The 25,627-nt window shown below is 46.3% G+C and overlaps 1 protein-coding gene across 6 annotated transcripts in view; it reads right to left on the minus strand.

Annotated features, from left to right (window-relative positions):
• The window catches only part of PXK (PX domain containing serine/threonine kinase like), a 58,815-nt gene that overhangs the window by 15,043 nt on the left and 18,145 nt on the right, over nucleotides 1–25,627 (minus strand). For 5 of the 6 annotated variants that reach the window (XM_075574793.1, XM_075574792.1, XM_075574791.1 and 2 more), the window contains exons 2-11: nucleotides 14,522–14,572; nucleotides 13,852–13,899; nucleotides 11,291–11,477; nucleotides 10,431–10,508; nucleotides 10,234–10,307; nucleotides 9,981–10,055; nucleotides 8,337–8,441; nucleotides 6,063–6,164; nucleotides 4,933–5,094; nucleotides 3,167–3,284 (exon numbers count right to left, since the gene is read on the minus strand). In XM_075574793.1, the coding sequence (XP_075430908.1) occupies nucleotides 3,167–3,284; nucleotides 4,933–5,094; nucleotides 6,063–6,164; nucleotides 8,337–8,441; nucleotides 9,981–10,055; nucleotides 10,234–10,307; nucleotides 10,431–10,508; nucleotides 11,291–11,477; nucleotides 13,852–13,899; nucleotides 14,522–14,572 (1,000 nt within the window). Of the gene's footprint in view, nucleotides 1–3,166; nucleotides 3,285–4,932; nucleotides 5,095–6,062; nucleotides 6,165–8,336; nucleotides 8,442–9,980; nucleotides 10,056–10,233; nucleotides 10,308–10,430; nucleotides 10,509–11,290; nucleotides 11,478–13,851; nucleotides 13,900–14,521; nucleotides 14,573–25,627 lie in introns of those variants that run through there. The other variant, XM_075574797.1, reaches the window with a different exon arrangement.

Raw genomic sequence — 25,627 nt, forward strand, 5'->3', positions numbered from 1 at the left:
AAGCTACTCAGCCCATAAAATAGTAATTTTTTATTTTGATTTTTTTCAAATTAGAAAATCACCCCATACACATTCATTTAACACAAAGCTAAACTGGGAGTCGATGTCAGAGAAACATGCAGCCTTCCTACTCTTCCCAAACGCCTAAAAACAATCAGCATATTAAATACAATATAGTAAGAAAATGAAAAATGCAGAAAAGCACAAAAAAGTTCAAACAACAACTGTGATTTTGTAAAATAGAAAAATAACCCACCCCCATCCCCTGCTATCTGTTCCCCTCCCCCCATCCCCTGCTATCTGTTCCCCTCCCCCCCATCCCCTGCTATCTGTTCCCCTCCCCCCATCCCCTGCTATCTGTTCCCCTCCCCCATCCCCTGCTATCTGTTCCCCTCCCCCCCATCCCCTGCTATCTGTTCCCCTCCCCCCCATCCCCTGCTATCTGTTCCCCTCTCCCCCATCCCCTGCTATCTGTTCCCCTCCCCCCATCCCCTGCTATCTGTTCCCCTCCCCCCCATCCCCTGCTATCTGTTCCCCTCCCCCCACATCCCCTGCTACCTGTTCCCCTCCCCCCACATCCCCTGCTACCTGTTCCCCCCCCCATCCCCTGCTACCTGTTCCCCTCCCCCCCATCCCCTGCTACCTGTTCCCCTCCCCCCCATCCCCTGCTACCTGTTCCCCTCCCCCCCATCCCCTGCTATCTGTTCCCCTCCCCCCCATCCCCTGCTATCTGTTCCCCTCCCCCCCATCCCCTGCTATCTGTTCCCCCCCCCCCCATCCCCTTTTCTCTTTTTCTTGTCTCTCTTTTTTCGGTCCACTGGCAGACCAGAGACCTCGCCTCAACAGGCAGTGTTCTATCCTGTTCTATCACCTTTATTTTCACTTTTAAAAAAAAAAAACTAAAAAAAACCTCTGTATTAGGCTAAGGATAAACTGATGTATCTGTTTGATGCATATCTGCCTAATAAAAACGTTTGGAAAAAAAAAAAAAAAAATAGAAAAACAAAGAGATTGGATCTCCAACAAATGTGTGTGCACCAGCTATTTCAAAATGTATTATTTTTGTAACCTTTCTGGGTTTAGATGAATAGGAAACCAGGTCTTATAAGTTCATTGCAAAACTACTTGTGTGTGTCTCAAAAACCCCAAAAGGCAGATAAACGGCACAGGACGTGTGTTGCAATCATTTACTGGAAGCCCAATATCTCTGGCAGAAAACACAAGGACATTTCCGTCACCGCTGGATTCCCCCCACACTCCGAGACTGGCTGATTTCACGGGAATCTCAAGGTTTTGCTTCCAGAGAAGAATACACAATTTGTTGCACCCCAATGGAAAAAATCCACCACTGCGATACCGGTGCTCCTAACGCAAGAGAAGACCCGCGGGTGTGCGTTTTGTGAATCCAAAAAAAAAAGAGAGAGAATTCGGGCACATTGGATTTTTTTTTTATTGAGCCAGAAAAGTGAACCGAAGTTTCGGCTGTCTGTGCAGCCGCTCTCATGGGAATGGCGCGAAGCACGGACAGACTAAACATCTGTTGGCGTTTCTGGCTCAATAAATTTGCTTTTGAAAATCCAATGTGCCCTAATTCTCCTTTTATGCTTCCGGAGAAGCCAGCAATTCATTCCTGTGTTAATGTATCGGTGTTTACAGCAAATGAAATATAAATATAATATAATATTATATAATATACACACACACACGTAATATGGAGATATTTTGTTTGCACCAACAGTGTTGGTAACTGAATTCTAAGATAGTGATAAAAGTATGCGGCTCAAGTCAAAGTCCATAAGATATAAAAGTGAGTTGTGAAGTCTCTTGAACTAGAACATGAACTCCACCCTATCATTGTGAGAAAATTCAAAAGGAACTTAAAAAGGTTCCTTTTAGTATGGCTTTAGTGTAAATATAGAGTACTTTAAATTGTGAAATTACCTCAAACGTCACCAAATTTGTACCAGGTTTATACATAGTGTACTCATAGATAAATACATTTATTTTAACGGTTTTTTGTTGAGCATTTACTGATGTTTTTATTCAAACCCTTTAAAGGGGAATTATATATGGAAAAATTCTGCTATATCACGATCTATTTATAAGAAAGGTAATCGTGAGCTACACCCCATCTATAGGCACCTTAGCAAGCACGTACATTACTTTCTATCAATACATTAACGTCCTCCTCTCCAGTCTGTTTCCCAACCTCATCTCATACTCTGCTGCCCAACATCTCACTTAATATGCTACTCAAACTTTAATCTTGTATCATTCACTCTACAAAACCCATCTAGTCTATGTACTTCTGTTACCCCCACCCCCAGCCTACTGCATATGCATGCTCACGCCCCCACCCTCCCTCACCCCCACGACCTCTCGCTCCTATCCCCCACTCTCTCTCGCACATCCCGTCCCCCTCTCTCAGAGAATGGTGTGGAATGGGAAATAAATGTATGGTTCCATGTACAATATTGCTGTAGCTACAGTAGCATGAGCACAGGTAGGTGGCAAGTGCTTATCCCCTATGTTGGGAGGGCTGCAGTGGAACACCTTAACTAATGTTTGCAATGTGGTGTACAACTCAGCCACACACTGCAGCCTCACGTTACTGGAAGCAGCTGACTGACAGCTAGACTGCAGGTTTTCTAGCTGTACTCATGTAACACTTAGCAGGTTTGAGCAATATATAATGGATGATGACTCAGGCCTCTGTCAGGGAGGCAGTTATAAACAATATAATTATCTGTCCAAAATGCGAAAAGTGACACCCAAGGGTAGATATATGTGCAAAGCTGTCTAAAATGCATTTGCGAAATAACATTTTTCTCCCCAAATTCAATTTCCTGCCAAACGCTTCCCAAGCCGCACAGACCTAATAATGTCGCCAGATGATTATACCGTCAGCGACATGTCGCCAGACAGCGAGAGCAACATGGTGTGCGCACTATTTCTAGTCTTCGCATTAATGCAGCGATTTTAGGGAATTTCGAATGTTAGCATATTTTAAATTCAATTTCCACACATATCGACTTCAGGCTTGGAGAAGCGTCAGAGTCCTGAGTGAGCCGCGGCTTTTTTTTTTCGCTCACTAAAAAAAGGCCAATTTCGCACACATCGTGACCTCATGCGAACGGTACATACCTCTATCTAAGAACATACTCACCCACAGACAAGGACGGAGCAGGAGGAAATTCGTCCACTGGGACAGAATCTGGAGGTCTTCCATAAGTCATTTCATACAACAAATGACCAAAACAGTGAACGTCAATACTTTCTAACGTCTGAAAAAGGAAGAAACAGTGTATGTTTTTATTAGCAACGGACTGGAGCAGTTTGTATCATTTATTACATTGCAGTCACTTTGCCTGACATGCAGTGCCACTCCAGCATTGCAGAGGTTAATGTGTTAAACTGCTCTGACAGGGCAATTAATGGCACCCACACAGGTCTGCACAAACTGGGTCACTCCCAGGAAGTATGCAGTGACCACAAGCCAACAGGTTTGGCATAGTTATAACCACTTCGTTGTATTTGTATCACTTTACTAGTGCATGGCATTTTCTACAAATAGAACCTAAAAGTAGAAAACCCATCACTTTCATCCTCCGTATTTTAATCTCGAATGGCCTTGGGGTCAGTGCTGGCTCCGGTGGTCAATAGAAAAGCCGCAGCTCCTTAGGAGTTAAGTTGTCATTTTTAATTGGAGACCACGTGGCCGCTTTTCTAGTTTTTTGAAGTCAAAACGTGCACACACACACAAAAAAAACAACACATTCTGGGACCACCAATCGCCTTCAGGAAACCACCAAGTGCAGATGATTCCCAAGGGATTGCTGCTTTTTGGGGTTGACGCAGGGTGGTGGTTATCCTTGTGTGTTAATATTCAACGTCTATAAATATTTTTATATCAAAGTTACTGTTACTTCATGCAACATGGGGCAAAAAATAAAGTAGTATAATCGGCTATAGATATTTTGGAAAGTTAGGAGTGTTATAATAAGATGCATATTGTTTACTGAGAGGGTACATAAACGTTTGTGGTGTAGTTGTTGTGACTTCAAATGACCGTTTTTATTTTATTTCTCTTCCTTTCCCTCGTAACCCTGGACACCCATCCCAGTTTTCCCAGTATTCCCAGTTTTCCCACACACGCTTTGCTCCGCGTCTCTCGTTCATGCGGTCTGACTTCTGCCTCTCGGTGTGTGGTCAGCGCTCCATCCCTCGCCAAGATGTAAATGACCAAGGATGAGGTAAGAACCAGGTAACAGGGTCAACGCACCCTCCTTCCCTGGGCCGTTGCAAGAGTATTAGGTGGCCTGAGCGAACCTTCAGACTTCTGCGCCCCCCACAATTAAAACTTTTCACATGATAAGTACTAAAAGTACTGCACAACACACATACAGTACCCCCCAAACCCCTAATTCTCTCTCCCCCTCCCTGCCTTCTCTCTCTACCCCATTTATCCCCCTCCCTCTCAGCCAAGTCCCTACCTGTGAAGTGGAGCGGAGGGGGAGGGAGATCCTTCCAGGTGTCAGACACCGGACGTTTTCACTGACTTGTGAGTCAGACCGCCTGTCTCCATTCTCATATGTTTTTGGCCACAAGGCAAACTAGTGCAGTCTCCTAGAGCTGCAAAATGTGACGACCTCCCCAAATGTTGCCACTCCAAGCGACTGTCTAGTTTGCCTCGTAGTTAAACCGGCCCTGCTCCTTCCACAAGCTTACAATGGATGTGCACCACCATATGACTTCGGACTTACTCCTCATAGTATCAGTAGATAATGTAGCATTTGATCCAACATAGTACTGTGCTAATTGGCTGCATTCTGTTTATAGTATGTTATGAGAACCGTCACCATACGACGTCTGTCACATTGACACACAGCCGTTTACATATCACAATAGCTCGGCGCACACCCACCAACTCACATTAATTTTTCGGAACTGCGAAAAATAGGATCTGTAAAATGATGGGAGTCCCAGCAGGGAGTTCTCCAAATCCATCAGCCTGCAGGTGTCGCCCTCCAGCATCACGTTGGACGAATGAAGATGTCCGTAAGGGAACCCTCTGTCGTGTAAGAATTTTAGAACCTAAGTAACAGCAAATAGGGACGGAAGTGTGAGCAAATCCTCCCTCTCCTCCCTCTCCTCCCTCTCCTCCCTCTCCTCCCTCTCCTCCCTCTCCTCCCTCTCCTCCCTCTCCTCCCTCTCCTCCCTCTCCTCCCTCTCCTCCCTCTCCTCCCTAAGGGTTTCCATAGGATACAATGTTGCTGCGGAAGGCTTGGACATGCACAGGCATGACTCAAACAAGAAGGCAATTTAAGCCGGCTACAGTGAAAGAACGCTACAAGATCAATGCAGCTTTGCTGTACTACAGCTGCATACAATACTCCACGTTGAGCAGTGTTTCTCTGTAGTAATATGCAAGCACTCCGAAATGTTATGCTTCGGAAACTTTGAAGAGGAGCATCCCAAACACTCAAAGATGTAGAAGCAGCAGCATAAAAGAACCGGATCACAACCCTTTAAACACAGTTAGCAACGGGATGCTACAGGAGCGTCCCAGCTGTTACTGTTATGTTGAGGGGGGGGGGGGGCTAGAACAGGGGTTCTCAACTCCAGTCCTCAAGACCCCCAGCAGGTCAGGTGTTCAGGATATCCCTGCTTCAGCACAGGTGGCTCAATCAAAGACTTAAAAATGCGGCACAAGCTTCTATAGTAGCTAGTTTTTTTTTTTACATGGCAGGGGTTTAAACCTTGGCCTGACTCGTTCGTGACGTCATGCTACTTCTTCACAGTTTGCAGCCAACGGAGGCCCCACAATGCATTGCTGCTCTTTTGGGCTGCCAGTGGGTTTAATTAGCCAAAGGCAGTTCTTCTCACCCCATGGCGGCGCTAAACCCTGCAATCTATTGAAATCCCTTTAAACTTAATAACAATATTGCATGTATATGTACGTTTGTGGGATCTAAGTCCTGTCATTTGGCCAAATAAAAGGTCAGTCAGCCCAACCCCTTCACACGTTTGGATGTAGAAATGGTAACAGTGTAGAACGATACCTCCAAGATCTGTCGGCCATAGGTTTTGATTTGGTGGAGCTCCAGACCCTGAATCTTCCTGGGATTGCAGTACTTCTTCAGAAAGGGATCTTTAGGTTTTGCCTACAGAAAGGGGATGGCAAGTTATCAGGCAAGCTCAAAACAAAACGGCTAATTACAGCCACACCAAATCAGGCAGTAAGATACACAATGAGATATACAACTTGTTTCCATGCATGTCCTGGAAGAAACATCCAGCAATGTTATTAGTTAAAAAAATACTATGTGAATAGGTCAGAGGTGACCAACTCCAGTCCTCAAAGGCCATCAACAGGTCAGGTTTTCAGGATATCCCTGCTGCAGTACAGGTGGCTTAATCAGAGATTGAGCCACCTGTGCTGAAGCAGGGATATCCTGAAAAGCTGACCTGTTGATGGCCCTTGAGAACAGGAGATGGCCACCCCTGGAAATGGTAAACTTAAAAGAGCTCATCACCAGTTTCGTGAACTTTACATGCTGCAGCAGCAGTTTGGTTTAATGCAAATAGGTGCAGTATGTTTCGAGGTTAATGCATTCTTAGAATACTCAAGTTGTCTTGTGTGTGAAGAATTAATTGCCAATCTGCTGCAAGGACAGGAGTTTGAAGAATGAATAAAGGATGTGGGTAGTTCAGCATGGACTGACCACAAACGGCAATCACTAAGGAAGCATATGAGTAGCTCTAGGAGTGATAGTTTTACACCGAATACATAAACCTTTGCCCCTTGCAGGCGCACTTACCCGAATGCCCTCTGTCTCTATACTTCCTACCAAACAATTAGATTGTAAGCTCTTTAGAGCAGGGACTTCCTTTCCAAAATGTTACTGTCATGTCTGAAGCACTTCTCCCCTTTATGTGTTATTTATATTATTTGTTATCTATACGAGATTGTCACGTGTATTACTGCTGTGAAGCGCTATGTACATTAGTGGCGCTACATAAATAAAGACATACAATACAATACTAATCATTTGTAGGGAAATGACTACCTGAAGAGATGAAGGGGCTGATTCTACATGTGCCGAAGCAGCATTTCAATGGGGAATTTTGGCCGAAATCAGCGCGGCTGGCTGCTTCAGCACACGTAGTATCAGCCCCTCGGACAGGAACATATGTTCATTAATAGTCTTTGAAAGACAAGTGTGCTGTAAATGAGATGTTTGCATATTACACGTTTTCATCAAATGGGACACCACAGAGGTAGAGATGTGCAGACACTTCTGAGTTTAAGAACAAGCAAACCTCACCTTTTCTTTGGTAAACGAGAAGTTTGCCTAATTTAAATTCAGTTTGCCTAGCGCTTAAAGTCAGTGTGCATTCGGAGACTGTGAAAGGGCACGCCCGCCATGTGCTTATGCATTAACACTCAGCGACACTAGCAAGACGGAATCAGTTGAGCATGACGAAGATGAGACTATTGCTAGCAAAGACGTCCCAGGCAGACTCTCTCTCCTACATAGAAGCCACCCCAGCCTCACGCTGACCTGCTCCCACCAAAACAGGGCTACTGTCATTCCCAGGAGTGAAGTGGAAGAATGTGGAAGAATCTCCTCCAAACGCCACTCAGCCACCACGTGTACTACCGCTGCTGCTACATATACCAGCAAAAGCAACCGGTACATCTACCACTTCCGGTGCGGTTCTGCATGCAGCACTCACGGAGCACTTAGAGCCGGCAAATCCCGTCCTCTTTTTGACAGGAGGGGCAGAACCTTCCATTAAAAAAATACAAATGTATTCATTATCTCCCTCACTCTCGCTGCCTAACACCCAACTAGTTAGTAGCTACACTTCTCCTTACTCCCCTTCCCTAACACCACTGCCAGGGGGTGGAGCTGCACATAAAGTTCAAACTATAGAATCGAACTTTCGATCAAATTTTTTTTTTTTTTGACATATCGAGGAGCGACGATTTTTTGCCTAAAAGCAAAAGCAGCGAACTTGAGTCAATTTGGTCAGTTTCGCCAGAACTTTGGATGTCTAAAAACTCCAAACCAAAGTTTTCATGCTCTTTCAGAATGTAGAAAAAGTTAAAATACAAAACAAAAAGCACACAGCTGCGGATCAAATCTTGGCAGTTTCGTTCATCAGACCGATAAGAATTTTTTTTTTGCAAAAGTCTCCAATAATGATAAAATTTCTTGGAACCGGAGCATTGCCAACGCATATCAAACAAGACCAATCTAGATTGGAAATGTCCCGGTGTTAAGGAGTTGTGTTACCATGTGAACTTTGCACGTACACATTATAATTACCTTGTAGATCAGATCCTTGAGTGTACCCTTTTCATTAAATTGCCTTATTATCAGTGCGGAGGATTCACTGGCTGTTGCAAATGTGACACGGTAGATGTAAGGGTGCTGAAAAGAAGAAGATCATCAATTTCAAATGTCCAACAAAATATCTAGAGATCCAATAAATAAATACATTTGCAGATACTGTATGTCAGGAGTGGCCAACTCCAGTTCTCAAGGGCCACCACAAGTTTAGGTTTTTAGGATATCCCTGCTTCAGCACAGGTGGCTCAGTCAGTGGCTCAGTCCACCTGTGCTGAAGCAAGGATATCCTGAAAACCTGATCTGTTGATGGTCCCCGAGGAGTGGAGTTGGCCTCTCCTGCTGTGAAGCATTTAAAATCAGCCGCATGGATTACACGGCAACGTATCATTCAAGGAAAACTTGTCCATTATTACTTTTACAGAAAAGGCCTAGAGGCATATAATGAACAGCTAATAAACCAGAGCAAAGCATATTTACAGAGGCGGCTGTGCTGGATATGCCTCCTTGCCAATTCCAGTGGGTTGTGCAGCTGATGAGGTTTACCAATGCCTCCTGAACAGACATTTTCCGCTGCAGGGGGAAGCACGTTCAATGAAAAGCTCTGACACAATCAAGAGCATAGGTCCATATTCAATACATTATGAAGCGGTCTCACTCTTGCTAGGGAAGATTAAACCCCCCACTCATTTAAATGAGGTTGAAATCTTCTCGACCGTGGGTACAACAGCTCCACAGCCGTGTGTCGTCAGGAAAGTGGAAAGCAGTGACATTTACATCTTGGAGATGGCTTCTTCCTAAAGCACAAGTACGGTCAAGTACAGCTATTTTAGCTATGAGTGTCAAGGTTATTTTGGAAGGCTGTAGCTATTTTCAGGAAAATTGTGTTGTAAAGTGAGAGCGAGAGCCACTTATACATTGTATCTCTGGTCACCCTAGAATAAAATACTGATTGGTATGAGTTCAGTGGTCGCTGATTATGTATTGTATAAGTAGGAGCCCCAATGGATGCAGTTATAACCTGCATCCAGACAGCAGCTGGGAAGCACATTTCCATGAAGCAATTGTTCTAGATAGTGATACCCAAGGGGTAGCCAATTCTAGTCCTCAAGGGCCACAACAGGTCAGGTTTTCAGGATATCCCTGCTTCAGCACAGATGGCTCAATAAGTGGCTGATTGAGCCTCCAGTGCTGAAGCAGGGATATTAGTAAACCCTGATCTGTTGGTGGTCCTTGAGGACTGGAGTTGAACAGTCAACGACTGAGCCACTAATTGAGCCACCTGTGCTGAAGCAGCGATATCTTATGAATAACTGGCCTGTTGGTGGCCCTTGAGGACTGGAGTTTGCCACCCCTGTGATACCTGAACCAACATGCGAGTCCTTGGTGAACACAATTTGTTGATTTAAAGATCTCCCAAGTCACTAGGAGCAGATTATGCACTGCAACACAGAGGATACGCCTTAGCACAAAATGTACATTAAATTAAGAGTCATTTATATGAATTGGTGAATTATCCTTAAATTATGACTTGAATGAAGTCACAAAGCAGGGTAGTTTTTATCTGAAAGATCAATTTTACTTTGGCAGGAAGCCAAAGATAAAAAATATATATATACTTACAGACAAAGATGGAAGAAGTTTTATTGCACACTGAAAATCTTTATCTTGCAAGTATTTATCAGGACCCAGATCGGCCTATAAAACATGCACAGGAAGAGGTACACATTTTAATAAAGACAAACACAACACTGCATTCATTCAAGCAACATCAGGTATTGTACATTAAACTGCGATGGCTACTGGTGATTCTAGGTGCATTGTTGTGAAGGACTGAACAGCAATTGCACTTATAAAAGCAAGCCAATCTATTTACCCAACTTAAGACAAGGTGCTCCTTTGGCTGGTTTCGAGACTTCATTAGAAAATATCTTTTCCGTAGTCGCCAACCTGAACAAAAAAAAGACAAATGTGAAATGAATCTTAATTTCCTGGTTGGTGAGAATACTACAGCATGGATCTGGTACCTGCTGCTGGGGGAGTGTGCTGTGCCCGTTCTGTAAAGCAGCTTACCTATATCTTTTAGTGGCTCAACAACCTCCCACTTTGGCTCGGATCGAAAGAACATGGATACCTGCTGTAAGGCGATTTCTGCAGAGACAATGAGAGCGTTTCTTTAAGCGATGATTCCTACACGCGAGTTTGCAAAATCAGCTTGCGGCCGCAGTTTACACACAATGTGCAATGTTTCAGTGCTATTCTATAAGCAAAGAAGGGTGGGGGGCCGTGTGTATCCTTTCTTCCATGTAGTAACAGAGGAGGGAGAAGGGGGTATGATGCCTTTTATTGTACCAACAAGTAGTTGATATGTTACAGGCTTTCCCACCTCTCAGGGTCAGGGTTACCCGATGAAGGACCCTGCGAGATTAGAAAGCTTGTAACATATAAATTACTTGTGGGTACAATAAAAGGTATCATACCCCCTACTCCCGCTCCCTCCTTTGTTACTACATGCTATTCTATAGTGAGCTGTGAATAGTGCCATTATAGTGTGTGAATAGAGCGTACCATCCAAGTACCACAAGCCACATTTTTTTTTTTTTTTTTTTTTTTAGTAGGAAAAGTACATTAAAAAGGAGCCACCCACCTCCCCTCGTTGACTGAGCCACCTGTGCTGAAGCAGGGACATCCTTCAAACCTGACCTGTTGGTGCCACCCCTGATTTAGACTATCAGTAAGTGCTAATGTGACTTAATCCGATGGTCAGCAATGATCAGTCAGACACTACTGCTCATTGTTTATATTTTATTAGTAGGGAAGGACAATGTTATTAAGCAATGGAAGCTGTAGCATAGCTGACAATTTGTGATTGAGGGCACTAGAAGTGCAGTGACATAGTTCTAAAGCTGTAAAGAAAGCATAGGTTTACATACCCGTGTAATTTGCAGAATAGCTGTTTGGGTCTAAGAATTTCTTCACCTGCTCATAATTACACAGGATGTGATTTGAGGTGATCACGTTGAGATAGTTTTGAAGTCCCTTCTGTCTTTCCGCTATGAATTCCCGGTCCATGTTCCCAATTAGTTTTTTGGGAGGAAGAGGTAGGCTTAGACTGGAGATCTGGAAAGTAAGCAAAATGTTGTGTGCGCACAACGTCGTTTGACTTTTTTTATTTAACCAACAAAGTCTATATTATTTTCCTTCCTTAACCATTTGGTCCAAAGGGGCCAGTAATACAATGAACGAATATTGTGCCACGGTCATTCCGGCAAAGATGCTGGTTAACCTATTGCAATACCTTGGTGGCCCTTCCAAATTGTAGATGTTGAAAGTGTGTCCCTCCAGGGGTTAAAATGGTTTGGGACGAACCTCTTACAATAAACTGACATTATCAATGGTTCTACGCACACACTGAGCTATTACAAACCTCCATATGAATGAGCCATTTTATATTCTAGGTATTTTGTAGAATACATATGAGGAATATGGACGGTCAATTCAAAAAGCCATGTCTATTTGATATCATTATGAAACCATCCGAAAATATATAGGACACTAAAGCCACAAGTGATCTCAGTCCAATTTGCACGGAAAATAACCATCTCAGACTGCTGACAGCCTTATAAAAAAAGTGCTCTATCACATGTATAATGCGCTGAAAACCACAGCCGCGAAAGGTTGAGGAGAGCTGCTCAAATGTATTCCTGTGTCGACCATTTAAGAGAATTCTTTCGGGATAATAGACCTTAAAATAAACTGGCCAAGTCGACAAAGTGTATTGTACTTTGTACTGTATGTTTGATTTGTCTTTATGTGCGTTTGACACATTAAAAAATGTACCTCCTTTTTTACATCTGTGCTCAGTTTAGCAACCATCTGCCCTGAAAGCCAAATTTCTTTACAATTAAAAACAACCCAAGAGAAAGCTAGGCTCGCTGTGAAGAAAACGAAAGTATCAATGAAGAGGAAATGAAGCAGACAGAATGAAAAGAAAGTGCAGAGCTGCGGAGTAGTGTTAGAAGTCAGCAATGCAGATGATCCAGTCTGACAGGCAAGAGAAAGCAGCTGCTCTCCAATTACTCCTAAAACGAGACACGTCAGGGAGCTAAACAGATGGAAAATTAAATAGCCTTTTGCAATAACAGTATATGAGGCCAGACCAGTGACGCAATCCCATCGCATCTCGCCCTTATATATAGCTCAGGAATAACAGTGGCCAGCACAGCAGTCAAGACAGTCTCCAACAAGCCAACACTTGTGTGCAAACCGAAATGAAGGGTATTTTGGCTGCTATGCGATACAAACTCTGTCCAATCTCGAAAGGCTGAGAAGAAACCTACTCTGAAAAAACGATTCTAACACGCTGAAGTTGTGCAGGTAACAGCCCCCTGTGTGAACATCAAGGAGAACCTGGAGCACCCCTCTACTGTATTTCATCACTCGCGTCTGAATGAAGCAATCTGCGGTGAATCAAACCTCGAGTAACACGCGGCCTGAACAATAACAACACTGAAAACTGACACTCCCTGAACAAAGCAATGGCTCATATTAAATTGAGATTTTAAGGTTAAACATGGACACGTTATTTGAAGCTTAATTGCCCATAATCCCTTGGCTACAACACTTGATCACAGTGCATTGCCGGCCATTTTAGCAGTATATTGATTAAACCAAAGAACTTTTTATGAACTTTGTAAGTAAATATTTTCACTGTGATACTGTCAATATGCAAAATATGACTTATTTTGCTGGCAAAACACACAAGTCAGCTTTCATTTGTTTGCAACAGATCAGCAATTAATAGGACACCAGTTTGCCCAAGGGACCACCAAGACATTGACAAGTCAAGTGTTTCCAGCAGTTAACAAGTTAAGTGAGGAAAGTAAATCTCAACCATATGATGAAAGGTGTGCATCACTCGGACGGCCATTGCTCATGCAGAAATAGAGAAAGAACGCTATGCAGATCAACTTTATATACACATAGAGCGGCTCAACAGCAAATGCATGTGTACAGTATTGGCAATTCAGTATCCTAATCCAGGGGGCTCAAATCCAGTCGTCAAGCCGCTCCCTCCCCAACAGGTCAGGTTTTTAGGACATCCCTGCTTCAGCTCAATCAGCCACCTGTGCTGAAGCAGGGATATTCTGAAAACCTGACCTGTTGGAAGGGGAGGGGGGCGGTGTTTGAGGACGGGAGTTGAGCGCCCGTTCAAAATTATAACACCGCTGTTATACAACTCCAAAGCTTACCCACGGTGTAACAAAAGACCACATAGATACACCTTCTGCTGTCCAGATTAAAAAGCAACTCAGAGTTTCACAATCTAACCGGTTATAATATGGCGGCCGAGATAACTGGTCACCCAGGCCCAATTTGCTTTAGCAGCAGAAGGGTTAAACTGCTATTATAGGAGAGAGGGGGGGTCTGATCCACTTCGTAATCCAGTAAATTACAAGTGAAAAAAAGGTTGAGTAGACTGTACATTTCTTACCTGCAGGCTATTGTTCAGCATATCAAAGTCACTGTATCTTCTCACAATCTGAAAGACAAGACATCACATGTACAGTAAGAACACAATGAACACAGCCACCCCTAATCTTAAGTAATTCCTTAAACAAAAGGTGAATATTTTAATTTAGTCTGGTGTTGGAAAATATTTGTAATTGAGCCGTGTGTGATGTAGCAAAATTGAGGTTAATTCCCATCTGCGGAGGTCGTGCTCTCACAGAAACGTCTCATACTGTAGTAAGACCTTAGTTTATTGTGGTTATATTGGGGAGTCACTATCCCTACTTAAAATTTGCAAACAGCGGGGGTGGGGGGGGGAGGAGGGAAGCAAAAGCACCAGTGTTTCTGTATCATCACGGAAGGTGATAGAAAAGCGATACAACCTTCTCATGTTTTCCGGTCCAAATAAGACCGATTGGGCTGATTGATGGCTCAAGGTTTGGTATAGAAGGTTATCAGTATGCAAAGAACAACAGAAATAGCCTCTAACACAATACTAAGACTGCCATTGCTTTCTGTAAGTATGCAAATGGAAGGGATCGCCGTTTTTTATGCTGTATATACAGTATATAACTACAGCTCATCTTGTGATCATTCTGCAATAAGAAGAAGATTTTGCTTAAGAGAAGAGTATAATTCAGTAATGCAATCACCTGCCAGCTGTTTTCCATTGATATCCCTCTCTGGACACGTATGATGTATTCCTATAAAGAAAACAAAATAGTGACATCTTATTAGCTGTAACCCATTTGCAATCACTGCAGTCTATTTCAGTCTAATTAACCTGCAAACAAACTGACGCAAGATCTCTACAGAGCAATTCAAGTCCTCAAGAGACACCAACAGGCCAGGTATTGGGGATATCCCTGCTATAGCACAGGTGGCTTTATCAGTGGCTCAGTCGTTGATTGAGCCACCTGTGCTGAAGCAGGAACATCCTTAAAACCTGACCTGTTGGTGGCCCTTGACAACTGGAGTTGGCCGCCCCTGGTATAGAGGATCACACTGCAGAAATTATGTGATTCTCTGCCACGGGAGCCGTGGCCGCCGTGGGAAACATCCTGCTAGCTGTGTGTGCGGAGAGGGAAGGCGTGTAGTGAGTAAGAAATGGGGTTAGACTGGTGTGTGTGTGTGTGTGTGTATATGAGGGGAGTGCCTGTATGCATAACAAGGTGCGAGTGTGCAAGGTGTGTGTGGGTAGAGGTGAGTGATGTGTGGGGAGAGGGAAGGTAAGAGGGTGCGAGTATAAAGTTGGGTGAATGTATAGTGTGCGATTGTGAGGGGTGTGTGCTATGTGAAGGGTGAGTGTGCAATATAGATAGTATTGAGGAAAAAGGTGCATATGGAGTGTGTATGATGGGGGATGAACGTGGAGTTTGTAAAAAGGGGGCGAGTGTGGTCTGTGCAAGTGAAAACTGATGAGCAAGGGTCCCCCAAGATTATAATAATCCTCCAGATGTACCCCTTCTTAAAACACGTTGAGAACCTCCGTTCTAGACACATACTGTAGAAATTGACAGTAAATAAAGATCGTCTGGCTCAACAGATATTATTTGCCAGAAACGTTGTCCGAAACCCCTCACAAGGCTCCCTCACGGGGCAGGAGTATTCAACATTTACATTTATTTTTTTTCAGGGGAAAAGGTGGAAAAATAATCATAATTGACCAATATAGCAAGGTGTCATTATAGAGTAATAACACCTCCCTCACAGAAGGAACAGCCATTCTAGACTTAAAGGCGCTCTCCCCCCTCGAGGACGGACCGCAGGTGGTTCCCCGAGCTGAACCGAGGTCATTTCAGAGGAACAGGTAGCACCGGTACGTCATTCTATTAAAATCCCCCGTGTCACATGAACCAATAGGAAGCCGCAACAGGATATTGCGGTTTCCTATTGGCCCATCTGATGTGGGATATTTAAACCTCCATTTTGTCACCTGCAGGTGACGGTAAGTACCTCTGGAACCAGCGGTCTCCTGAGCTTAAAATAGGGCAGTTCAACTCCGGAGCCCCCTGCTACCCACCCATGTGAGGTGGGATTTAAAAAAGGGGGTGGGAAGGTGAAACCGAAGAAAGGGAACTGTACTTTAAGTAATGTTTACACAGATGTGAGAAATTAAAACTTCTGGGAAACGCTTCTGCTTATTGTGACTTCGAAGAACCCCAGCCCACTTACCCTACTGCACGGATGGCCAACTCCTCAAGGGTCACCAATAAGTCAGGTGGTCAGGAGATCCCTGCTTCAGCACAGGTGGCAATCCTTAAAACCTGTTGGTGGCCCTACTGTATGTATTTAAAAAATACTACTGTAGCGGCAGAGCTTATATTTCTAAAAACAAGGCTAACAGTATTTAATGCTGTGGCTGCATATAACATTACAGTGAGATATTGAAAAATAGTGCACACATTTTAATTATTGTGTCTTGAACAGTAAAATATTCCCCATTACAGCATTTTTCTCAGAGCTACACAGAAGGCGTGTTGTAAAGCCTTACGTGTCTAACCCACACATTTTGTATTTAATCACCTGCTCAGTATTTTCTCCTAGCACTGCAAAACACACAGACACACACAGACACACACAGACACACACAGACACACACAGACACACACAGACACACACAGACACACACAGACACACACAGACACACACAGACACACACAGACACACACACAGACACACACACAGACACACACACACGATACCCGCACCTGGCGGCCTGGGGCCCAAACCCGTCCCTCAGAGCGGCCCCTGGACGGGCTGCTATTATTGCAGTGCTCAGGCAGCCAAGTGCAATGTTTTTACACTGGAACGAAGTGAAGGTTAATGTAAATAAATATACATCTATCACAGGTGTACTAAATGCTTTCAAAGGAGCTTTAAACTTGCCAGATATCGGCACCTACAGGAGGTAAGTATCTACGGAAGCAGGGGGTCCCCGGAGTTGAAACCAAGACGGTTCGGCTCCGAAGACCCCCTGCTTCAATCCTGTAATAAAAGAAATAATAAATGAATGCAAAAAAATTCAACTTGGATTGCGGCTTCAAGGAAATATGCTGGGTATTAAAAATATATAAAAAATAAATATATATAAATTTACAGCTGCTTTAGTGTGACAAAGGAAGGATAGTGAAAAGAACAAAAAATAACAAAAAACACTGAAAGAAAAAAAAGACGCATTTCGCTGTAGTTTGGAGTTCTTGGCAATTAGGAAAAGTGAATTATGAGGCCAAGAGGAAACACAGAAAATGCTTAGTCACCAGAACGCAGAGGACGTTATAAAGTAAAGGAAGCTAAAAAAAACAAACCTTAAGACGAGGTCGGACTGCATTCCGCACTATGTATTCTTTAGTGCTGGAAGGCACAATATATCTGTGACCAATGTCTTGTTGGCTTTTCCAGTACTTAAGAGGTTAATCATTGCAATTATAATATAAATTATTACACAGAGCTGTATGTAGCATGGTACAGAGCAACATTGAGGTCACAACGCCACGGCAAGCTGTGTCATTTGACGCAATGTTGCCAGAAGCCACCAGAGATCAGGTAAGTGAGTTAGAGGCCTCGCGCACGCTCCCCGGTATTTAATTTAAATGCTTTGGGGAAGAGCGTGGCGCCTCTAACCACCGCGCCCCCCCTCCGAGAATCTCGCGCACCCGTCTCAGGCGTTGCTGGTACATTCCAGACGTGGCCGATTTCACTTTGCGCTAAGCATCGGCTAAGAAATGTATTTCTCGCGACCCAGCGGATTCAATGATCCGGCTCTTATTGCAGGAAATTCCTTGACCACGGTTTGCCAGGGGATCTGAACTGCGGCAAACTGAACAAGAGAGAAATAACTTGGGTTAAAAATTGCCACAAGGAGCTGCCAACGGTTCCTGAGCCGAAGTCTCCATTTCAGAGACCAGTCCGATCACGGCGAGGCCAAATCTTTCAGCTGGAATCGAACGCTTTATATATTACTAGCTAAAGTAACGGGGTTGCAGTACACTGGACTGATCTTTTCCATTGCAGACTATGTGAGTCAACATAAATAATGGTGCCCACTTTCACCCGATCAATAATTCCATTTGGCAGTGAGGCTGAACCCCCATCCCCAGTCACAGAGACTCCCACCCCACAAATTTTAATGACACTCACACCATCAGTGACTTTACTCTCAACCCCCTCCCTCATCTCTCTCTCCCTCTGGCACCCCCTACTCTCCTTCACATCACTTTCTTATACCCACACAATGCGGCCTACACTCTCCTCCTTAGGCCGCGGTCCCAGTGTGCACTGAAGCACGTGCGCCCGGTGGGAGGGCAGTGCGTGCACAGCGCTTCACCGCGATCTGCAGTCTGGGACAAGACTGCAGAGTTTGCGAAGGGGGAGGGGGTGGCTGGGTTTTTCCAAGGGCGTGGCAATGACCTCACGCAGCTGGTTTGCCCTCATTGGCTGAACCGCTGGTGGGGGGGGAGGGGGGTTGTGGCCACCCCTCCGTCGCAACTTCTAAATTCAATTTCATTGTCTTTGGGAAAAATTGTAGTACAACGCGGTTGCACCTTCCTCGCAAAGGTACTTACTGGGCCCAGCCCCGTTGAGGGGCGATGTTTGTACGCACAGCGCACGTGTAGAAGGCACTGGGGCAGCGGCCTAAGGAATGTCCGAAAGGCCGCCAGCTCAGCGCGACAACCAAATCACATACCTCCCTGCAAAGCAAAGGCTTCCCAGCGAGAAACCGACCAATCAGCTGTCTCTCAGAGAAGGACCAAGCAATCAACCAGACACGGAGCAGGTAACAGGAGGAAGAAAATCCAAGAACAACAAATAATCCCCAGGCGCACACCCCTAGGGGTCTAGGTTTCATGGTCTTGGAGCTATGGCTCTGACAGAGACATGCGCTTCTTATTAAAGATACATCATTGGTGACAACTTGGATCACCCGATTGGCCCTAGGAAATCCGTATTAGAAGTCTCCTCTCACTCACAGAAGATACTTCCTTTCTGACAATCCGTTTGGCTGACTTAGTATCACAAGGATAAAATGACAGTGAGCGACGCGCCACAATCTTACAACTGCAGGAAACATGCCACCGCAATAGTGCAGGCATTAGCTAAAAACACGGCATTGTTTGTGTAATCACAGGATTTTCACGAGGATACATCTATAACGAGTTAACCCACTACTGGCCTGAGAGGTTCTTTAACCCCTTAGCTGCCATGGGGGGCCTGACACACATTGAGGAATGAAGCGGTTAATGCTGCCATGTATATCTCCCTAACAGAGTTGTGCAAACGTTTTTAAAATTGCCTAACAATTTTTTTTGCCCGTTTTCTCCAACAATTTTGCAAATTTTTGCTTTTCCATCATTTTAAAAAAAATTAGTGATAGGTTGCAGTATGTAAAGGGCCATAAAACCCGTCCTTCGGGAACTTAACCCAAAGCGGAGCACATCTCTGCTCATGTCATTAGGTTTAGTGAGTCGGGCTCTTCCAAACAAATGTTCCCCTCCAGTACAAAGGATGTAGAGAAGAGCTATTGATGCGATTAAAGCTAAACTTCTGCATTCCTCGGAAAGCAGCGATATAGAACATTAGAGCCGTGTACCATCAATGTCAGAGGCAGCCTCATCAGATACAAGCGATGGGAGACAGAAGATGGTTTCTATGTAGCACCAACCATGTACCCATCGAGTAACCAAGAATCACACGGCCAAACGAAAATACACATGGCTGCATATACAACATGAAGGGGTAACAACATGAAGGGGTAACAACATGAAGGGGTAACAACATGAAGGGGTAACAACATGAAGGGGTAACAACATGAAGGGGTAACAACATGAAGGGGTAACAACATGAAGGGGTAACAACATGAAGGGGTAACAACATGAAGGGTAACAACATGAAGGGGTAACAACATGAAGGTATAAACACAAAAAGCAATCTGTGCCACAAAGACTTTACCATGTTAATAGTATAATAGGGAGATAGGTACAGAAACAGCAGGAACACATACAAGTGCCCTAAATAAGGCAGAGTGCAGTTAAGAGGTGCAATTAAATAGCAGTAAAGGTTATTTCTATGCGTGCTTAAAATCAATGGACAGGGTCACTTTCAAACACAATAGGAAACGTTTACCTAAACTAAGTATGGGACGGTATATAAAGACCTCCGGACGAGACTCCGACACTCACAGGCCTTGTGAATAGATGTATTAATAACACACCGGATCTACGTTTCTGTCCACACTCTGCCCATTACAAACAAGACCTGCTAGTACCCAAGTCTTTTACCGGATATTCCATCTGTGGACCTACTCCTGGTTCACCTGGGCTGCTGCTGCTGCAACCCTGTAACGGCGTCTTCATTTAAAGGCAACCTTCTTAAAGAGAGGATTTAGAATTCTCATACATTGGTTTAACCCAGTGGTGCTCATCTCCTCTCCTCAAGGGCCACCAACTGATTAGAGTTTACGGCGATCCCTGCTTCAGCGCAGGAGGCTCAATCAGTGGCTTAGTGGCTAAATGCTGCACAATGCACCTTGATAAAGCTTTAAAAACGGAAAGCGACACACAGAATGTTGCTAGAGATTAGATGATCTTGTGATGGGAACTTTAGCGAGACATGTGGACAGCCTCATGACCGCTTTTGGAGTTGAGACTACTCAAAGAAGCAGCTGCTCCTCCTTTGGGGTAAAGCGTATAGTTACAGTTCCCTATCTTACCATTTGGAGACTGCAGCACAGTTTATAATCTCCATGCACAGAGGCAAAGCATGAGATTAGACCGTGGTAAATAATATTATTAGTCTACAAAGCTCAGGAGAGGAATCAAAAAACAAGACAAAATCAATTTGGGTGTCAGAACCGAAGCAAGGAGCGTGAATCAAATGCATCTTTGCTCCATACATCCAATTCAAAGTAGTCAAAATAAATATCAAATGAAGATTTTCTGAAAGAAGAATATGAATGTGCGTGCATGTCACCAGTTCTCAACACGAATAGCACAACATGCAACAGGGCGCACACGAGAATGTGTGCAGTTCCTTTTAGGGCCGGGTATACCGTGGCGATTTGACAGGCTGAAAAATGATTGGAGATAAGAAAGAGTGGCCCCTGCTCAGCGGGATAGTGTAGTGTACTGCAGGGGTGCAAATAGGGATAATGTATTAGTTATAAACAAAAATAGATCCCTCTATTAGGCACTCAACCTTCACTATAAACTGAAAAGGTGTAACTTCAAGAACTGGTAAGAGATGGAGTCCCAGTTCGGGTATCACCACCTCCACTCAATGTAAAGGATATTTAATGGTATCAGATAGAAAACATAATGCTTAAAACCTATATTGGCGGGAGACTTCCGGTGACGTCACAGCCGATGGTCTGCTAGTGGAAGAGCTCCCGGCGCCCTCACCAATACAGACATCAGAATAAGCTTATCCCACACCTCAAAAACCCCGAAAATCGTCCCCACACCGAGAACAAACACTGGAGAGATGGCAGGGAAGCCGCAGAGAAAGAGCCAATGCCCCGTCACCAAGTTCTTCCCTCCGGCGCAACGCCTAGCTGAGATCAACCCCGAGGAGCAAGATGGCGCCGGTGAAGAACCAGAACACGAGGTGCGCAGCGGCCGACAGAGCCCGACTGACTCAGATCCCCCCGTCTTAAATAAAGATTTTTTTGACGCTTTAATTATTAAAATGAGGAGAGGAGTTCAGGAGGACACGGAAAAGGCCCTCCAAACCATCCGAGCAGAAGTGGAAGCACTGACGGAGCGGACAGAAGATCTGGAAGTAAAGATGGAGGTAGTCTCAAACGAGCAGGCTGAGACTCACGAAGAGGTTCTGAGATGCGGAGATGCGATCCGACACATACAAGACAAACTAGAGGATATGGAGAACAGGGAACGGAGGCAGAACATCCGCCTCAAAAATATCCCTGAAACTATCACCCACGAAGAACTCCAACCATACCTCCGCAGACTCTTCCTGCAGCTCGTCCCTGATCTATCAGATCACGACCTACACACAGACCGTGCCCACAGAGCCCTGGCCCAGAAATCATCGGACCCAAACCGGCACAGAGATGTGGTGCTGAGAATGCACGCATACTCTGCTAAAGACCGCATCATGACAGCGTCCAGAGAACTGAGAACGGTGACCATGGATGGGGTACAAATCCAACTCTACAACGACCTCTCCCAAATAACAATGAATAAAAGAAATGCGCTGCGCCCACTTACCTCCTATCTCAGGGACCAGGGGGTAAAGTATCGATGGGGATTCCCCTTCAAACTAGTGGTGCTCCGCAATGGCCGCCACCACACAGTAACAACCCCTGAAGGCGCTAAGGACTTTCTGAAAGCGCTGGGGATCCCTCTCCCACCGCAGAAGAGCAACCGCCTCAGCACTGAGGAGACGCCGGAGATGACCCCCCAAGAAGTCCCCCGAACATCGGAGAGACTAGCGAGTCAGCGTCTCCGGTGAACCCTGAGGATCCAGCCAACTGCAAGACCCATGAAAACCACAAGAGGCCCCCACAGTCATCCCACACTGAACCAGAGGCCCTAAAGACATCAGCAAATACCCAACACAAGAACCCTCAATGAATAAAACAACCCTTTGGCCACGAGGTCCCCTAGATTACACCCCACGAAACTATCTCCCCCTTCCCGACCCCCCCCCAGCCCCTCTTTCACCCCTCACCACCCCCCCTCTTCTCCTCCCTTTCCCCTACCACTCTTCCCCCCCCCCCCGCCACTATCTCCTCATAACCCACCCATACCCCCTTCCCCTCCCCCTAGCCCCCCCCTCCCCACCCCCCTAGCCCCCCCCTCCCCACCCCCCTATACGCTAAATGTCCACTTACCTTCTCCGCCCCCTCTTGAGTCCGAGGGGAACCGAGGCTCCTCCCGCGGTGTCTCGGACAGCAGCGGGAAGAAACGGCATCCGCGATGATCCTTGCGGGGCGAGTCCCTCTCGCGTCACTCACGCGTCCCGGGGCTGCATCTACGGAGACCCAAGCACCGGAGACGCGGTCCGGCTGCTGCACACCTCCACAAGCACGTCCGGTCGGCGCTCCTGATGGACAAGAGGTGCACCGGATCCCCAACCTAAAGATTCCCGTGAATCAAGTCAGCAGAACCAGAGACTTCATCTATGGACACTGCATCCCGTGATCCGCTCCCAGAGGCATCCCCCCCCCCCCCTCCCGCAAGTGGCAGGTTGTATGAACAGAAATCTCCCCCCCCCCCCCCCCCTCTCTCTCCGTCTCTCCCTACGATAAAAGTGATGTACCCGGATATCCCCCATGGAATCCCTACTACCCCAGTCTACCGCGACCCCCCCGAGCCACACCCCCCCCCTCTCCCCGCCAAAACAAGGATGTATACCTTCAAGGTCTTGTCTCAATTGTGCACCTCTACTGAAGCTCTCCCCCAGATCTATATGGCTCCCAACTGAACCCACAATTGTATGGTCCCAATTTGAACCACCCGGTCCCCCCTCCACCCCCTCCCCTCTTCACCCCATATATACACCCCCCCCCCCCCCCCTGAACTGGTCCGGAGTAGCACTAGACACTATAGCTCTCCCCACAGCAGTAGACATACTATAAAAATCTCAGTAAGTTACAACTATACACCCCCTAACAACGCCCCGACCCAAAACTAAGACCCCCTCGGAGGCTAACCCCAAACAATAGAAAAGGACATACATAATATGTCCCCCCTTCCCCCCCTCCCCTTCTACCCCCCCCCCCTCAATATCCAGACTAAACACCATGTTAGATACCCCCCCAAGTCTCCCTCCCGCCCCCCTCCCCGTCGCGGATAGCTCTCCCCCCCCCCTCACCTGCCCCCCTCCCACCTGCCCCCCTCCCACCATAAACGAAGACCTGTACTATGTTTAACCAGCTTGTATAGATATATGCCAATATATGAACAACTACTGATTGAATAGAAGAAAATTACACTCTGTAAGAGATTCCTCGGCCTAGGATTGAGATTCCTCCCGAATGCACTGTTTAAATCCCCTGTTAAGTACACGAACAATGTATGCTCCCCCCCCTGCCCCAGGGCGCCCCCCCCCCACCTATCCCCCCCCTCCCCCCCCCCCAGAGGAGAAATGTTTTATCTCGAACCAACATGTATTGTTATATACCAATGTTTGAATGTGTATATAATGAGCAGCTGATAATAGCAATGTACAAGGGAAACCTTGGCCTAGGATTGGGACCCCCCCCAGAGAGCAAGGTTTAAACTCGCTGCTAAATGTATGTATACTATATGCTCCCCCCCTCCCCCCAGAGGAGAAATGTCTTATGTCAACCCAACCTATACTGCTATATACCACCGTTTGATCGTATATCCTATGAGCAGTTGATACTAGCAAAGTACAAGAGAAATCTTGGACTGGGAGGAGGACTCCCCCCGAGAGCATTGTTTAATCTAGATGCTAATTATGTGTATACTATATGCTCCCATCCTCCCCCCCCCCCCTCTCCCTAACTCTTCCCCACTCCCCCCCCTACCCCGTGTACCCCTGCCCTCTACCCCCCCCCTCCCCCCCCCTCCCCCCCTATCCCCTCCCTCCTATCCCCTCACCCCCCCCCTTCCCCCCCCCTCCTCCCACCTCCCTCCCCCCCCTCCCCTCCCCCCCCTCCCCCCCACCCCTACCACTACCTCCCTCCCCCCCCCCCCACCCCTCCCCCCTCCCTCCTCCCCACCCCTACCCCCACCGCCCTTCCCCCCTCCCCCCTCCGCCCTCCCCCCCTCCCCCCCCCCCACCCCCTACCCCTACTGCCCTTCCCCCCTCCCCCCCCCACCCCTCCCTCCCCCCAACCCTCCCCCCAACCCTCCCCCCCAACCCTCCCCCCCCCCTCTCCCCCCCTCCCTCACCCCCCCCTTGCCCCCCCCCCCATCCACCCCCCCACCCCTCACCCTTCCCCAACAATGTTTACTAAAGATGTAAAAGATTGTCTATGGCCCAAACCAAAGGAGAGTAAGGCCTCCATAAGCCAGAGGTGCCCTCCCCTACAAGGGACCCCCCCCCCCCATAAGCAATGAGGTGGGGGTGCTGGACCCTTCTTTCTGGCTACGGTCCGTGAGTGACGCCCCGAAAGTTCTCCCAGGGGTTTTTATTCCCCATCCCCTTGACATCAAAATGTCAAGAGGAACCTTTTTCGGGCTCCAAGACAGCCCATTCTCTTTCTTGTCCTCCTGTGTCCTCCCCCCCCCCCACCTCTCCCCCACCACCCCACCCTCCCCCCGTCGACCTCCACCCAATTCCCCTTGTGGGACCACTAAAGACTACCCCCCACAGGCCCAAACAGACGCACGAACCAACCCTGACATGGGAACAATTCAGGGACAGGGGCTTACCCCTAAGACCCCCCCCCCCACACTGATGGCATCGATCAAAATTATTTCCCTGAACGTCAAAGGCCTTAATTCGGTTCGCAAACGCAAACTAGCCCTTCAAGAATTTAAAAAAACTAAAGGGGATATAATTTGTATCCAAGAAACCCATTATAACAATGTAGACCCGCCAAACACATTTAAACACGTATACCCCCAGGCGTTTTTCGCTTCCTCCCCCAGCAAGAAAAGAGGGGTGGCCGTCCTGATTAAAAACAACATACCATTTGCCCTGACGACAGTAACTAAGGACCCCGAGGGACGGTACATACTCCTCCAAGGTACGCTTTCAGGCTCCCCCTTAGCCAAGAAAAAAATAAAAACCGGGCGCTTCTCAAAGTGAATAATTAAATAACTATA

Source organism: Ascaphus truei, chromosome 17 (assembly GCF_040206685.1).
Source record: "Ascaphus truei isolate aAscTru1 chromosome 17, aAscTru1.hap1, whole genome shotgun sequence".
NCBI lineage: Eukaryota > Metazoa > Chordata > Amphibia > Anura > Ascaphidae > Ascaphus > Ascaphus truei.